The following is an 18,089-nucleotide window of genomic DNA, read 5'->3' on the forward strand; positions in this document are numbered from 1 at the left end:
TGTAAAAGAGCCATCTTTTCCTTTCAGAAGTTTATTACAGTTATAAATATACTATTTATATATTATTATAGTATACTAATATATACTCTTCTTCCAAGACTCTTAGGTTAAGATTAGCTGAAATGATCGAAGAATTCTACCAATAGTAACAATTCGCATATCAATCTATCCAACAGCATTCCATTACATATATTAAGCTCTTTATAATATGTGGTCCCAGTAAAAAATACAAAATAATTTATAACAAAGTAGACTTTGTGTATATTTAAAAGTTCAGGTTAGTCTAAGTAAGTTGTTTTGGATGAGTTTTGTTTTTATTAAAACTAACATACTACTGGATTAAAATGACAAATTAATTGCTTCCTTTGGTTAATACCCCAAAAGCGAGCCATTCTTAGCTCCTGTATAACAAATGGCCTTTGTTAATTAGGTCTCAGTTTGTATGCTGGCCACATTTGGCAAAGTCCAGTCCTCACCAAAAATAGTAACAACCTGTTCTGGATGGCAATCAAGCAGCAAATCTATTTTTGGCTTTAATGTTTGAAACTCCAAATGTTAAATGCCATGGAACCGAACCTTATATGGCATAAGTAAACTCATCTGAAACTAAAGGACAGAATACAAGTATTTGGGATACTCCAAAATACCTGTTTCTTTATTCCAAAAGAAATAATCTTTCAGGCTTAGCAGATGAATTTAATCCTGACACATGTAAAACCAAAAGAATCTCAGAACTAAAATAACAGAGCAATATAATCTTAGTTGTAGTCTCTTACAACACTCTACATTTCCATTTTCTTAGTGTTTCTGGTTTTTATTATTAATATCTTGGTTATCTTACCTGTCTCTGAGTGTGCTGGGGCCTAGATAAGGATACAAATTTTCCTTAAGCTTTCCTTTGATGAGATGGTCCAGAGTCTCATGTAGGAAAGGTTGATGCTGAGTATACACATTTTCTACTCCCTAAGGGGAAGATGATTCTTATATCATTTTTGGGAAATTTGCAATATAACAGTTAATGATACTCATCAGAAAAGGACAAGCACTCAACAGGGATTTCATGGGATAGATTCCAATAGGGATTTTATGGTTAAATAATTTTTTTAAAAGATTTTTTATTTATTTATTTATTCATAGAGACAGAGACAGAGAGAGAGAGGCAGAGGCACAGGCAGAGGGAGAAGCAGGCACCACACAGAGAGCCTGACATGGGACTCGATCCGGGGTCTCCAGGATCACGCCCTGGGCTGCAGGCAGCGCTAAACTGCTGTGCCACCGGGGCTGCCCTGGTTAAATAATTTAAAAATTTCTTTTCATCAAGAGAAATGTTCCAATCTCATAAAAATGCTTTGTAATTTAAGCCTAGCTATTATAAAAGAATTTCAAAAATGGAATTGCTTAAATCCTTTATCATCTCTTTTTGTGAAAATGTGATATGATACGCAGAGCAAATAAAAGGAAAAGACCATGTAGAATAGGAGTCTAGAAACACTCAGGAAAATGGAAATACTTCAGGAAACATAAGAAAGGCTTGCAGATTAAAATTATTATTATTATTTTTTTTCACTATTTTAAGAAAATATTTTTATTATTTTTTATTTTTTTATTTTTATTTTTTAAGATTTTATTTATTTATTCATGAGAGACACACAGAGAGGCAGAGACCCAGGCAGAGGGAGAAGCAGGATCCATGCAGGGAGCCCGACATGGGACTTGACCCTGGGTCTCCAGGATCACGCCCTGGGCCCATGGCAGGAGCTCAACTGCTGAGCCACCCAGGGATCCCAAGAAAATATTTTTAAACGATTTAGAGTGGTTTGCTTCATCTTTAATTTCCTTCAAAGAAAAACTACCAAACAAATCTTAAAAATGATAAACAAGTGGAGTAATACAGTTATGACTAACAGAATTGTCCGTCATTTTACTCTTGGGTATTTCCTGGAAATATTTCATTATTCCCTGTTCAGCTGCTTGGTCCAATGCTGATGCTGCTCCAATATAGAAAGCATTTGAAGAAAAAGCTATCAGGAGGATGTCTGCTTTAATTTCATTTAATTGACATAGTACTAAATCAGCAACAATCTTAAAGTTACTTTGAAGATCATTTTTATTCACTGTTTCTCATTTAAGAAAGCAGAAGGGACATGCCATACCTTCAATCCTTTGAGGAACTGTTTGGTAATAGCCACAGCATCTTTGGGGCTGAAGAGGTCACTTCCTCTGACCCGTTTACCACCATATTCAACTACTGCAGACACGAGCTAAAAGGAAAAAAGAGAAACCACCTTTTACTGCTTAGGGATCAGGAAATTAATTTCATAAGAAAATACCCTTATTAAGGAAATTAAGACATGAGAGGACAGAATTATACATTTCTGTAAGTAAAAACAGCAGGACTTCTCATTTGTCAGAACTAAGAATATAATAATAAAGTTGCTACCTGTTTGGTGGGATTAATATATAAATTTGATTACCTTTCGATACTTCTCAGAAACACCTTTGTTCCTGAGGTCCATCATTAGTCCTGGTAGGCTATTGCTGCTGTGTCGCTCATAATGTAGAGCATAAAGCATCACCAGGCGGGCAGCATCAAACTCTGTCACTTTGGGGTTCTGCAGGAGCCTCTTTACATTCTGAAAAAAGAAAGAGCTGATATTTCTCTCCCCTTCACCTGCGTGATATATAATATCTTAGGTCTAATAATTATTGAATGGCAGTGATATATCTGAGTTCATGAATAAGATTACAACTATGGCAATGTACGGGTCCTAGGTTTAGCAATTGTTTCAGCTACAGAAAATTAAATGCCTTTGCCTAAGACAAGAATTAAATAAGGAAAAAAATTCCCACTGCAATTGCTTTAGGACAAAAATGAATTTAACTCCTTTCTTTCCTTTGATGAGATGGTCTATGGTCTCATGTGGAAAAGATTGCAATTTCCTTGCTAAAACAAGGAACACAGATTATTTCCACTATTTCAATCAATACAGCACACAACAGAACTGATCTGTTGACTTGTAAAACTATTGCTTAGTGTTAGTGACTGCCAGAGATATGGAGACAAGTTGGTAGAATTTTATGTAGGAAGACTAGGCTTAATCTCCAAGAAGCATCAGATGTAACAATATGTCTCAACATGGCTTCCAGAGATATGAGTATGTAAAGCATGTAATCTCTAAATTGAATACTTAATGATCTTAAGAGGACAGGTACTGACAGCAAAGGCTGCTACACAAAATCATTTAGGTTCTGTCAATCCTCACATTAAGGGACTTCCCTAGAGTATGTATTTATATTTATTATGCAGCAGAACAAATTAATTCAAGCCGAGAGATACTTTGTGATCCTCCTCTAAACATAAAGCACCATGCCAGGCACTGGAGGTGAATTAGACACAGTTTATGTCCTCAGTGAGTTCACAGACAAGGAGGTGAGGAGAATGAAACAATTACAGCCTATTCTGCTACAAAGCACATTTCTTGAATGCATTTTAACTCCAGGAGATCATTGAATATGGGAATGGTGTCAGTTTAACATGCAAACTATATTGATTTATATGTAGTTTTTCCAGCACGTTAGTATTAAGAAGGAAATAGGGATAAGCTTCCTCTTGAAAGAGGAAGCTTTAAGACTATGTTAGGAAAAAAGGATGTAAATCCTATACCAGTGTTTTCTGCAAGAAGTAGCTGGTTTTGGGTTGTCTGGGTAGCTCAGTGATTGAGCATCTGCCTTTGGCTCAGGTGATGATCCCGGGATCCTGGGATTGAGTCCCACGTCAGGCCACCGACAGGAGCCTGCTTCTCCCTCTGCCTATGTCTTTGTCTCTCTCTGTATCTCTCATGAATAAATAAACAAATCTTAAAAAAAAAATTAGTAGCTGGTTTTATACCTTTAAGGACTGCTGTATTTTCCACAGTATTAAGCTATCTGGGTAAAGGGCAAGTACAAACGAAAAGGATGCAAAGATATTTCTCTGAGTTAAAAAGCAAAAAAAATGACAGCCAAAAAACGGACGGATATCCCCATATTATATTTTTAATTTTGGTGAAACTAGTTTGTATGAGAAGCAAAAGTTTCTGTGACCCTACATCCTGAAGAATAACCAGGAACAAGGAAGGCTACAATGGATGAACTGAGTATATTTCTGGGTGCAAATGCCTATGGAGATTTAACTGTGCTAATATTTTTATTAGGCTTATCATTATTTTTATGAGGGCACTGAGTATAAAGTTATACAGATTTTTTTTTAGCTAGGTAGATTTTAAGTGACCTGCTTATAACCCTATTTTCCCATAACACTTTTTTATTTTTCGTACATGATTTTGCAGAATAGGAGATTTTTCAGAAAAACATATGTGGTATTATAACAGAAACATGTTTGCAAAAAACAAAACAAGAAACAAAAACTGAGAAACAGTGCAATGCGGGAAAGGGGAGAGAGGGAAGAAAAGTACACTTGGTTGCTGAGGAATCCAGAAGGATTTCATAAAGATGGTGACATTTGCAAAAGGCCCTAAAGAATCAGTAAGTGTTGGAATTAGCCTGGGAGACTCTCTTAACAGGAACATGGCAGGGATCCCTGGGTGGTTCAGCGGTTTAGTGCCTGCCTTCAGCCCAGGGTGTGATCCTGGAGTCCCAGGATCGAGGCCCACATCGGGCTCCCTGCATGGAGCCTGCTTCTCTCTCTGCCTGTGTCTCTGCCTCTCTCTCTCTGTCTCTCATGAATAAATAAATAAATAAATCTTAAAAACAAAACAAAAAAACCCAGGAACATGGCAATCAGAGAAAGAAATGGGTTCAATTGAAAGACTGACAAGAGCCTTGGAAGGCACTGGATTCTGGGGACATAATAACATCCAAATGAAGCTTTCCAACTTACAAGATGCTTTCCTGTACCTTATCTTTTCATGCTTCACAACAACCAGGTCTAATGTTTAAGAACTCTTCTGTTCACACCAAAGAGCACTATGATGACATGGGGAAGCTCCCAGGTGGCTCTCAAGTAGGAAGGTCTCTGGGGAAGATTCCTATTGTTGCTCTTCTAAGTGAATATTTCACTAGCATCATCTTTAAGGAATCAAAAGGGAAGAAATTTCTCTTCTATAGATTTAAGCCTTGTAGTCATAAGAATTTCCTTACTTTTTTTTCTTTTGTGGTACCCTTTCCAGAGCAATCACAGAATACAGACTATTTAGAATATCTGTTCAAATTCGCCACTAGTTTCTAGGACAATATGAAGAAATTTCAGAGTAAAAATTATTACCAAGTAAGAACACCCTATTTCCTGTCTCTCAATCAACTTAGCCTAAGTTTAAAACATCCATCTGGGATCTCTTTTTATGGGCACGATGTTTCAATTTCTGCCCTTGGGGTCACTCTTTTACCTTAAATCTACTCAATTTCTATATTTTTTAGCAAATCTGAGATTCTCAATTAACTATAAAAACCACAGAACTGGGGATCCCTGGGTGGCGCAGCGGTTTGGCGCCTGCCTTTGACCCAGGGCGCGATCCTGGAGACCCGGGATCGAATCCCACGTCAGGCTCCCGGTGCATGGAGCCTGTTTCTCCCTCTGTCTGTGTCTCTGCCTCTCTCTCTCTCTCTCTCTCTCTCTGTGACTATCATAAATAAATAAAAATTAAAAAAAAATTTAAAAAACCACAGAACTGGTATAGGTGGGCAGCCCTGGTGGCGCAGTGGTTTAGTGCCGCTTGCAGCCTAGGGCGTGATCCTGGAGACCCTGGATCGAGTCCCGTGTCGGGCTCTCTGCATGATGCCTGCTTCTTCCTCTGCCTGTGTCTCTGCCTCTCTCTCTCTGTCTCTATGAATAAATAAATAAAACCTTAAAAAAAAAAAAAAAAAAGAACTGGTATAGGGACAAAGACTGCTGCAATAAGCCTGTACCCTCCTCCTTTGTAGGTTACTTTTACTTGCATCTTGACTCTTGGCTCTTTCCCATTAAAGAATCCACTTCTCTTCCTTGAGATTTGGTGCTTGTTATTTAGAGTCCCTGGTCTGACTCTTAGCTCTCCCTTGAGGACGTGGCCCAGATGTGAACCAAGATTACTTTGAGTAGATTATTTCGCTTACTTTTGAGCCCTTAGAACCCAACCCATGACTCAGGTCAGTGTTCCAGTGAGGCTTATCTATTTCTTCATGGAAGGAAACACGTAGGTAACAAGGTAAGTTCTTTCTTCTCTTTCACTTTATGTAAGTTCTTGAAGAAGAAGGGCATTTTTGTCTGCCTAGATCCCATATTATCCTCTGACTTGATTTTGAACATTTCACTCATGGCTACTTGACTCATCAACTTGATTGATAGTGGCATACATTACATTGAAATTCCAGGGTACTAACGAGGGAAGAGGAGAAAACAATCTGAGGGACTTCTAATTACACAGCAGGTATCTGCTACGTGGCGGTACTTATGTGTTGGAAATATGAGTGAATTACATAATGAACTTCAGACTTCTATTTTCTTAATAAATTTTCCATAAACCTTGAGACTTTCAAAAGAGAAAAGTATACTTCACATAATAACAATGGCTGAGTAGAGTGAAAGAAAACTCTTGTCCTCTTAAGAAGATAGGATTCAAACACAGAATTCAATGAATTCTAACATTCATATAGGCCTAATCAAAGAACAGGAAAAGGAAAGCAAACACAAGGTCTCTGAAGGTCAAGTTTTAAAAAGAAGCTAATGGTCCCTCAAAAAACATCAGTTAAAAAATAGTTTTTTTCTGATATTTAAGATCTTTTCATTGTTTGGGGCTACTTTTCTATTTTCTTCTACCAAAACTATGATGAAGCAGCACAACAAGAACACATTTTTATAAAGACATAGTTACACCACTGTATAAATTACAGATGAAGTCAGCAACCAAAAATAGTTTTTATTTTTTGTTTTAATTTAACCTGAAGAACAAGAACTCTACCTTGGTATGTACTATCACATTAATGTAGTAAAATCATCAATGAATAGCATGATAATAAGCCAGCAGATTAGAACAGCAGGATGAAATTGGCAGAAGCCTTCAACATGCTGATATGATAAAAAAAAATGAGTCTAATCTAACAGTTTGAAATAAAAGTGTTGTGGAATGATTAAGAGGTTAGCTAGGAAAAATGACAGAAAGTAGGTAGGACCAAATTCCATTGACTGGTAAATATATCTGTCATATTCTTTTCCTTAATGACTAGTCAAAAGAAGAAAATTAAAATACTTAGCTTTGCTGTAGGTCTTCTGCTGGTCAACACTGTCTGAAACACTGGCTAAATGTTGGGTTAGAGAGAAAATGATCATTTTTATTCTTAATTGGTGAAAGTAAAATTGTCACCTCGATGTGTCCCAAGCAATTTTCCTATAATTTTAATGAGAAGCAGAAAACCCTTCTCAAATCAGGGAGAAAGAGATCCGAGGTGATGAGTAGATGAGAAAACAATGTCCTGGTTGCCATAAAGAAAATAGAATATATTAACAAATAATAGTACAGATAGATAATGGTGACAGTTCTACTTATTGAATGTTGTTAAGTACCAGGTACCATATTAATTGCTTTACATGTACTAGCTCACTGGACCCTCACAAAAATCTTTAAGTACTATGATTTTTCTCCATTTTACAGACAAAAAGACTAAGACTTAGAGTGGTTATAATTTTCAAAGCCAAGCCATCAAATTCCCAAACTCTCAGCCACTACTCTATACTGCTTAAAACAGAACTCTTTCTCTTCATTTTCCTAACAAGTATTTATTGAGTCTTTACTATATACCATTAATAGGACGATTTGAGGTCTTTTACCCAAGGTCAGGAAAGAAGTATATAAAAATAGAGGAATTCTTCTTTCCAAACAAAAAGCTATAATATGACACATGGGGGAAAAAACTGCTTACTTTCTGAAGATATTTCTCTTCATGGCATTAAAAAAAAAAAAAATTCCTCACTAATCAAATGAGTCTTTTCCAAGGCTATGGATAGGTTTTAATGATAGTACATTGCAGTTTGGTTCTTATGAAAATTCTTCTAAATCAGATTTTTATTAGTCTGTAGGGTAACTGGTTAGAAGTGGCAGCAATTTATAGGTTAATTTTTAGCAATAGAATTTTTTTCCCTTCACCATGATACAGTTACTATTCAATAAAGCAAATCCCATCCCTACTAAAAAACCTCAATTCATTGCTTTATGACATATTATCATCTAAGGTCAGGCCAAGGAATGCTATAACCAATCTAGGGGTCAGGCCCCTGGCACATACTCACTACCAGACAAAAGCTCCATTTATAGACTATTTAAATCATATTGCCAAAGAAATCCTTTATGGTGGGGGAGTCCAAGTCAATTGCTCACTGTAAAACCCTAATTAACATGGGCAAGAAAACCTTCAAAGGATAACTTTTAAAAATACTATGAATGGATCACAAATGGAATTCATATTTTAAAGTATCTATTTTTTTCTTTTAAAGTGAATAAGAAATAAGGTTTCTTTTTTTTTTTTTCTTTTTTATTCATAGAGACACACACACAGAGAGAGGCAGAGACACAGGCAGAGAGAGAAGCAGGCACCATGCATAGCCTGACGTGGGACTCGATCAGGGTCTCCAGGATTACGCCCTGGGCTGCAGGCGGCGCTAAACCGCTGTGCCACCAGGGCTGCCCAGAAATAAGGTTTCAGGCAAGGAATTATAGCAACCTTGTCTGCTTTCCATACATAGAGAGATACAAATAAAGATACTGGAACTGGCTAGTGGTTAAGTTTGGTTCTATTGTTTCAAAGGGAAAAATAAAATGATAAACAGAAGGAAATTTACATTTAATTACAGAATAAAATTTTGTTTTTATTTAACAAGAGAAGAAAATCAATTTTCTTGGGAAAGATAAAAAGTTTTCACAAGAATACTTCTATGGGCCCAGAAAACAACTGCAAACTGTGATGAATAGTACTGTTTCAAGTAGGTTGGTCACTAAATAGATTGTGATACATCTTTACAAAGGAATGCTATTTAGTGACTGAAAAGAGTGAGTGTTTAGGTTCTGATCTGGAACAGTCTCTGAGATAAATGGTTAAGTAACAAGGCAAAATGCAGAACTATGTGTATAGTATGGTATTGCCTGAATTAAAAAAAAAAAAGAATGAGGGGGGAGGGAGTGAAAGGGAGAGATACACATATCACACAGACTTGTGCAGATACAGGATAACTAAGGATGCATGTGAGACTAGTAACAGACTCATTTTTTACTACATATCTCTTTCACCAAGTACTTATATTACCTATTTAAGAATTAGAATTCAAGGGTGCCTGGGTGGTTCAGTCGTCTAAGTGTCTGCCTTTGGTTCAGGTCATCATCCTAGGACATCAAGTCCTGCATCGGGCTCTCTGCTCAGCTGGGAGTCTGCTTCTCCCTCTCCCTCTGCCCTTCCCGACTGCTCATGCTCCCTTCCTCTCTCTCTCTCTCTCCCATAAATAAATAAAAAATGTTTTAAAAAACGAATAAGAGGAACGCCTGGGTGGCTCAGTGGTTGAGTGCCTGCCTTCGGCTCAAGGCGTGATCCCAGGGTCCTGGGATCGAGTCCCACATCGGGCTCCCTGCTCAGTGGGGAACCTGCTGCTCCCTCTGCCTGTGTCTCTGCCCCTCTCTCTGTGTCTCTCATGAATAAATAAATAAATCTTAAAAAAAAAAAAAAAAGAATTAGAATTCAATACAATTGAAAAAATAATAAAATCAGCCTAAAAGTTCTTTGAAAGGATTAAAGAATATAGGGATAAAATTCAGTGATGACTGAAGCCCTTTTCATAAATATAAAGCAAACAGCATCTTAAGAAACATTCAAAAGTAGCAACTCTAAATCCCAGTAAGGACCTTGCTATAACTAGAGCAATCACAGGTAGGTGGATTTCCTTGTTTTAGTTGTACCATATATTTAAAGCATTATGCTTAGAAGAAGGGAACCAATATTTACCGAGCACCTATCATATAAAAAACATTTTACATATCTCACTAAATCCTAGTAACAATCTAAAGTTTGAAATCTTTATCTGTGAGGCTTGGGCAAAATAAGTAATTCTTTCCCCCCAAAATTCTGATATGTAGAGACAGAATAAAGGTCAGGACAGTCTGGCTCCAAAGCCTGTATTGTTTCCATTATACCATTTTGGCTTTATTTTGTAAAGTCAAGTTGAATTGCAGGAGGGAAAGAAAGAGATTGGGTTGTAGAATATAGGGTCCTAGTATAAGGACATGTACTTCTTATGGTGAGTGCCTGAGAAATGTAGACCTCTCAAAGGACTCTCATTCCCAAGTGACTTCTTGCCAGTGATACCACATTGCCATTTCTCAGGAAGCTTGGAATTATCAGATTTGTTCTGTCTTGTTATCTTTATATCCAATCTGTCGCTAAATTGTTTTTTTCCCTTTGAACTCTCAGATTTGCTTTTACTGAGCATTTTTAGTACTATCACTGTGAGTCTACTGGCCTGACTTCAGTTTTTTCACCTCTAAAGCATCCTTACTAGATTAAATTGCCTAAAATACTGCTTTAATTATATGGATTTTCTGTATATGGCCCTACAATGGATCTCTTTGCTTATCTCAGCAAGTGCAAATTCCTCTCCCAAGTTTCTTCATAAACTGGTTCCTGTTTACAAATTCAATTTTATCTCCTATTTCTCTTCCACACCCACTCTCCAACAGGTCGCACTGTTTATTATTTTCTGCATATTTCTACCTCTTTGCTTTTGCTGTTATCCCTGACTGAAATCCTCCTCCAGATTCTATTCATTCTTGGTGGTCCATCTTAATATCGCCTTCTCTAAGGAACTGTCCTTAATAGCCTCAAATCTTATTTTGAGGTTATTTTGACTTAATTAAATATTACCTTGAAATACCACCTATGTATTTCTTGTGCTTTAGTTTTATCGCTTTGACAATGCTGTACATTTCTTGAGGCCAAGGTCTGATTATGTCTCTTCTCTTCTAAAATGCTCTGGTTGCTCTCAACATTTTAAGATTAAAGCCCAATCTCCTTTTGACGGTCATAATCAGGCCCCAGGCTGTCTTTCTGGCTTATCTTAGACCATTCATCTTGTACCCTGCACTAGCTACACTAAATTATTCTCTGTTCCTTTCATTCTCTGCCCCCGCCCCCCCCATCTCCCATCTCTGTGTCTGCATTCTCTCTGCCAAGAATTTCTCCTCTCCTCCCTGGTTGGTGCACTCTACTCTGTTTAGTGCATTCCTCCCTGTTTGTCCAGACCTAAGTCTTATGTCTTCTTCTTTAAGAAGCTTCATCCTTAGGGGAAATAGCTGTCCTTCCTCTGTATTCCATATCCCTTTGTAAATATATCTAGTATATTAGCACTTGTAGCATGATAATTCCTGGTTTAAATTTCTTTCTTCCTTACTATAGTGTGAGCTCTTTGAGGAAAAGGAAAAGAGGTCTTCTTCTTTGTACCTCTGGATCCTTATAGCACAATGTACACGTGGCAAGCATTTACATGTTCATGGAATAAACAGCAGGTGTTCAATAATAAAAAACTTAAGATAATGCATTTTAATATATATTGTATCTTTAAAATCATCCTTACAACATGAGATAAATGTCACTATATCTATTTTACAGATAAGGAAACTGGCTCAGAAATTAAGCCAACAGCTCCAGGTCACTAAGCCAGTAAGTAACAAATGGTTAAATCCAGATCTTCTGATTTTAGTTTAGTATTCTTTCTAGCAGACTAGGATGCCCTCCTCAATAGTCAACTGCCTGAACCTTTTGCTACTGCACATTATTCTTCTCCTGTGGTTCTTATATCTATCTTAAATAAAATTAATCTGTGTTCTTGTCTCAACTCCTTGTTAGATTATAAATTCCATGTTGGTGAAGAAGAATTACTTGCCTTTGTATCTCTTGCTCTGCCTGGTACAGTGCCTTACACATAGTAGGTGCTCATCAAATTGGACTGAATAGATACCTGGAGAGCACTAGAATGGTCATTTTGACAGGCCAGTTCTTGCTCAACTTCTGAAACCTCCAGCAGATTCCGCTCACTGACCAACCGAGACAGCTCTCCAACCACTGTCACATGCTTTGATACAGTCCCAGACATCTTCTTAAACTGTGGATAATTCTCAACAAAGGCCTGCCATGGGAAAAACACCAATTGGGGGTTCTGTTATTTCTTGACTGAGGACAGACATGTATGAAGGGAAAAAGCAAGCAAGAATTGTTCTGTCCAGACAAAGGCATCTACAACTTTAAATCCCATGGCATTTTGCTTATGTTTAAAAGGAGAAGAACTGGTATATGTCAGTAGACTGACTCTTTACTCCAAATGTGACTGAAGAATGGAAAGAAGCACATGGCTTGTTATGAAGTTTTCACTATATTGTTTCCTAAAGAGAAATAGTATAGAAAATTATCTCAAACCAAACAAAATGAATCAAGGCAGAAATCAGACTGAGAATATTCCAGAAATGTTGCTTACATGAAGAGTTCCAAAGTCTTGCATGTTAGTCATCCATGAACATGTTCAATTTACCTTCATGTCTGCTATTGATTCTAGTTTTTGCTGTTCTTTTGGTTTCTTCTTCTGAAAGTCTTCCATGAGATTCTTTATATTGCTACCAATCTCAGCAAAGTTCAGGTACATATTCTGTGAAAAAGGAAGGTGGAAACACAATTCTATCAATGAGTCTGACTTTCAGACCATTTAAAAGAAGTGAAATAGAATTCTGAAGGCAGAATTGAAGGGCAAGAAAATTCCATTATAATGACCAAATCTGGACATTGGCCAGGACTCTGGTGATGAATACCATTACTATTCTCATAAATGGTTACAGAAGGGAAGGAAGTAAATACATTGGGTTCTAATTCTAAAAGTACAAAGCTAAAAATGTGATTTTGATGAAAAAACCCCAAAACTGTTAAAGTGTCAGAATCCAAGTCTTCCGCCCTCTCTTGAGATGCAGTTTATCTACAGGATGCCTCTATTACCCTTCCACATGAAATCCCATACCTGTTCTCATTCAAACAAGACAATACTGGCCTTCTTACATTAAAAAAAAAAACAAAACAAAAAACTGAAAATAATTAAAAAAAAACTTTAATCACTTACGTTAGCATAGAATTCATCATTTTCAGCAGACAGGACCACTTCTCTTAAGTCTTTACTGATCCCTGGCACTCTGGAAAGATCAATCCGATTGTTGTTTATGCCCAGTAGTTCATGAACCATGGCCTGGTATGTCCACTAAATGAAGAATTATGACAAAAAAATTGGTAACTGACAAAGCATGGAAATAGTAAATCTTCAGGAAAACAAAAACTGATAATATTCTTAGCAACTAGTCTTCTTTACATAGAGGTTCTTTATTTAATTCAAGTTTTATTAATATTTTGTGTTCTACTAAGCACTGATTCATGGTAATTGGTTAAACTAAAAGTCAAAATACTTTTAGATTTTACACTTTCAGAAGAAGAGCAGCAAGATTAATATTCCTGATAGAAAGAAAACAAATTAGATCTATCATTAGCTCCAGTTTTTGCCTGTGAATTAAGAGTATATTTTTGGCTTCACAGATAGGGCTATATTGGTACTGCAGTTACAAGCTGTACCATTTCCTGTACACTTCTGTGGTTTTCTGCAGCATGAGAAGTGTGTTCTTGCAGATCTGAGTGGTGCTATATTTATCCTGGGAACACTAATACTATCAGAAACAACCTTGTGAGTTGATCAACACACACATATTCAGAAGCTTTGCCTCTGAATCTGTTTTATTTCATATATTTACTTAATAGAATTATGAAAAAAAGGATTGGTTCCCATTCTTATAAAATATGAACTTATTTGGTGAAAATGGAATAGAGAAACCCCAAATTCTGCCTTCTCACTACTTATTGGAGAATGGGTTACTTTAGTTATAGGTCCATTAGACAAAACTAAGTATTTTCCAGCAAATTACCTTCTAAATCTAGAATGTAAATGATAGAAATATTTTATATATTTTTACTTCATCTTAAGTAATCTAGATTTACTAAGAAAGAACTTAAGGTTACAAAAGAAGGTGCTTCATTTCTTAAAATACTTGCCAAATGAATCCTTAAAGCAAGTTTCAGGGGTGCCTGGGTGGGTAGCTCATTCAGTTAAGTGTTCAACTCTTGGTTTTGGCTCAGGTCATGATTTCATGGGTTGTGAGATTAAGCCCCAAATTGGGCTGTGCGCAGCGAGGAGTCTGCTTGAGATTCTGTCTCTGCCCCTCCCTCTGCTTGCATGTGCACATACCCTCTCTCTCAAATAAAATCTTAAACAAAGCAAGTTTCATGGGGGCACATAAAATAAGTACAACAAAATAGTTATGCTCCCATAGACAGGATCCTGTGCATGCTTCTAGCATTAGCACTTACTCTATAATTAAAATGATCAGTTTACTTCTCTCCCCATTGGATCATGAGCTCTTTGTGAGCAGACATTGCATCTTTTAACCTTTACCTCTAATACTTTAAAGTAGGCTCAACACTCAGTATGTGGCCCAACACAGGACTTGAACTCACAACCCTGAAATCACGACCTGAGCTGAGATCATAAGTCAGATGCTGAACTGACTGAGCCACTCAGGCACCACATTACTTCCAATACTTAATATAATACCTGGCACATAATAGGTCTTCAGTGAAATCAGTTGAATGAATGGTTGTTTTTCTTTGGGAAACAGAACTACAAGCAATCATTTTCCTTTTTTATATTATCAAAACTTCTTAAGTAAACATGTATTAATTTGTATTTTAGGAATAGAAGGCTATCCTATCATAGAAAAGTTGCACTCCACTGCTACAGATTTCTCCTATCATTAACATGATTTTAAACTAGGAAGAGACTGAAATATAGGCTATGCCTTTCCCCATGAATTCAAAGTCACTATTAATAAAGCCTCTACTTTGTATAAGGTACTATTTTTATACTTGCAGAAGAACACATGTAAGACACAGTCTACCTTGAAGGAATGTGTGAAAATAATCAAAGGTCCAACATGGCAAGTGCTGCACAAGACATAAGAGAGACACAAAGTTCTGGAGTAATTTTATGCAAAAAAAAAAAAAAAAGAAGAACTGACCAAAACAATGAAAGGTTTCAAGGAGATGTTTTGAGTGGTTTTAAAGGAGAATGTTGATAGGTGAAGAGAGAAGGTATTCCAAACAATCCAGCATTTAGACAGAGGTTGCAACATGAAAAAAATGATGGCTGGAAACCATGCGGCATATCTGCACAGTAGTGAGCTGTAGGTTAAGGTTGGGCCATGCTGTGAGGGCTCTTGGATGCCAAGTTCAGGGATCTGTATTTAAGCCAGTAGGAAAATGGGAACCAAATGAAGATTTTTTTTTTTAAAGATTTATTTATTTATTTATTTATTCATGACAGAGAGAGAGAGAGAGAGAGAGAGGCAGAGACACAGGCAGAGGGAGAAGGGGAGAAGCAGGCTCCATGCAGGGAGCCCAACGTGGGACTCAGTCCGGGGTCTCCAGGATCACACCCTGGGCTGAAGGTGGCACTAAACAGCTGAGCCACCGGGGCTGCCCCAAATGAAGATTTTTAAGCCAAAAGTAGTAAGATCAGGACTGTGCTTCAGGAAAAGTGATTTGACAACACTGTGCGTATGAAATATATTAGAATAGAAAGAAATTAAAAGTGGGGAATCAAGGCCTGTTTCAGCCATCTTGGAGCTGTGGAGGCCTGCTGGGAACAGGACTGCTAAAATGATAAATATGCCTGGAAGGCTGTGGTTCAAGGCCATCTTTCCTGGCTATAAGCAGGATCTCCAGAACCAGAGGGAGCACACAGCTTTTAAAATTGAAGGTGTTTATGCTCAAGATGAAACTAAGTTCTCTCTAGGCAAGAGATGTGCTTATGTGTACAAAGCAAGTAACACAGTGACTCCTGGTGGCAACCTGAACAAAACAAAAACAAAACAAACCAGAGTAATCTGGAGAAGGTAACTCATATAAATAGTGGCATGGCTCATGTCAAATTCTGAAGCAATCTTCCTGCTAAGGCCACTGGACATAGAACCCCTGTGATGCTGTACACTCAAGGATTTAAATTTACTGAAAAGTAAACAAATAAAAGTGTAGATTTGTTCTCTTATAAAAAAATAAAATAAGGATGCTTGGGTGGCTGAGTCGTAAAGCGTCTGCCTTTGGCTCAGGTCGCAATCCTGGGGTTTTGGGATTGAGCCCCACATTGGGCTTCCTGATCAGCAGGGAGCCTTGCTTTTCCCTCTCCCTCGGCCTGTGGCTCCTCCTGCTCTCTCTCTGTCAAAGAAGTAAATAAGTAAAATTTTTAAAAATAAAAATAAAATAAAAAATAAAAACGAGGAATTGGTAGATGACTATTTCAGTATTCCTATGAGAGATTAGGGTCTACACAGAGGTAATGACAGTAAGAATGAAAAACTGCAGGCAGACATTAGAAAAGGAGAAGCTACAGAACCTAAAAGTTGCCTTGATAGGGGTGAAGGTGGTGGCAGAAAGGGACAGGAAAGATGAGGCAGAAGAAAGAGTCAAAGATGACTGTGGCTGGAAGAATAGTGATACCAAAACCTCAGGAAATACAAAGCAAAAAAAAACAAAAAACAAAAAACCTGAAAATAAGGAGGCAAATAAGTGGACCACACTGTTCATTTCCACATCTGCATTTTGATGAATACCACTTGAAATCATGCTTCTATTATGCTAATAAAGGGTTCTGCACCTGGTTTAGCAATGGGGTGATGGCATCATCACAACGATCTAAAATAAGCAGCAATGGAGGCACCTCAGTCCGCCGGAACTCAAACAGTTCATATTCTTTAGTTATTACTTGCTGTGGACGAGAGAGATAGATGGTTTGGTCAACCAGTTAGTTGCAGACAAAAATAATAAAATTAATACATAAAAAACACATTTAACAACAGTTCTTTGCACCTTCATAGGCCTTCAGAAAAGAATTCAAAAGCTTGACAAAGTTTGGTAGCATCCTGTTTAAGAAGTTAGGATCAAAATAAGTATTTAACTTACTTAGCTTGCAAATGTTTCCTGAGTTAAGCCTAAGCATTTTAGTTCTAATGTGTTGCTTTTGATTTTTTATTACAAAGATCTATCTCTTTGCCAGTAAACCCAACACATCACCTCCTTGGTTGTAGATAAAATATTGCTATAGTTTCTGAAATACGATAAGGAAATGAATGGTCTTAATGTTTTGGTACTGGGGATAGGGGAAGCCATACCTTAACACATTCTGCAAGTCTCTTTGCTGCCTCTGATGAAAGCTGATAACGAATCATGGGACATTTCTTCAGAGATAAAAGGAGAGCTGTCAGTCCTTGAGTTGTTCTGGATAGCTGGACTGGATCCCAATTTCTACCCTTTTTGTTAAAAATGTATATTCAGAGAAAATATTTGAATTTTTTTCTTACAAGTCCAATACTTGCTGAATTAATTCCCACCTGATAAATAAACTTATTTTTTTTATCCTTTCCTTCCATACCTGGCAGCAACCCAAAATATTGAGGGAAAACAAATGTGGATTCACAGCAATATAATCACCATAAAATTCCTGCAAACAAAGCACCAAGATCAGTCAGTTATTTAATAAATTCCAGCTGTATCATAACAGTAATATCTTCATATGCAACATAATACTATATGATATAATCAAATTTGAGGAAGTACAGGTGTCAAAGACATACAAAAATTGATTAATAACTGAGTAGCAATAGTTAATGTGGGGGAATAAAATAATTCTAAAACAGTAACAATAGTAATAAATCTTTTAAAAAACAAAAAGCAAAGTTGTAGAAGTATATATATTACATTTCTGGAGACCTCTGTGAACACTTAACAATTAGTAAAAATAAGACACTGCTATAGGGTATACATTGTTATACAAAGATGAGAAAGAATGTTGCTGTCTGGTGTATTTTTTTTTTTTTTTTTTTTTTTTGGTCCAGTGTATTCTCATGAGGGAGAATATGACTTAAAATAGGTCATTCCTTTTTTTATTCATTTATCATCTAGCACATCCTTCTGAAAATCCAAAACTTATTTATTTGCTGCCCTAT

At 36.9% G+C, this 18,089-nt stretch overlaps 1 protein-coding gene across 8 annotated transcripts in view; it reads right to left on the reverse strand.

Annotated features, from left to right (window-relative positions):
* Positions 1-18,089, reverse strand: part of VPS45 (vacuolar protein sorting 45 homolog) — a 71,992-nt gene that overhangs the window by 44,669 nt on the left and 9,234 nt on the right. For 6 of the 8 annotated variants that reach the window (XR_005987785.1, XR_005987784.1, XR_005987783.1 and 3 more), the window contains exons 5-13: positions 17,516-17,584; positions 17,256-17,393; positions 16,742-16,852; positions 13,112-13,246; positions 12,536-12,649; positions 11,969-12,136; positions 2,475-2,633; positions 2,154-2,261; positions 842-963 (exon numbers count right to left, since the gene is read on the reverse strand). Coding sequence is in view for 4 of the 8 variants with exons in the window: in XM_041754926.1 (XP_041610860.1) it covers positions 842-963; positions 2,154-2,261; positions 2,475-2,633; positions 11,969-12,136; positions 12,536-12,649; positions 13,112-13,246; positions 16,742-16,852; positions 17,256-17,393; positions 17,516-17,584 (1,124 nt within the window). In the remaining 4 variants the exon portion in view is untranslated. The remainder of the gene's footprint in view (positions 1-841; positions 964-2,153; positions 2,262-2,474; positions 2,634-11,968; positions 12,137-12,535; positions 12,650-13,111; positions 13,247-16,741; positions 16,853-17,255; positions 17,394-17,515; positions 17,585-18,089) is intronic. The other 2 variants (XM_041754924.1, XM_041754925.1) reach the window with 2 other exon arrangements.

This window comes from Vulpes lagopus, chromosome 5 (assembly GCF_018345385.1).
Source record: "Vulpes lagopus strain Blue_001 chromosome 5, ASM1834538v1, whole genome shotgun sequence".
In the NCBI taxonomy this organism is placed as follows: domain Eukaryota; kingdom Metazoa; phylum Chordata; class Mammalia; order Carnivora; family Canidae; genus Vulpes; species Vulpes lagopus.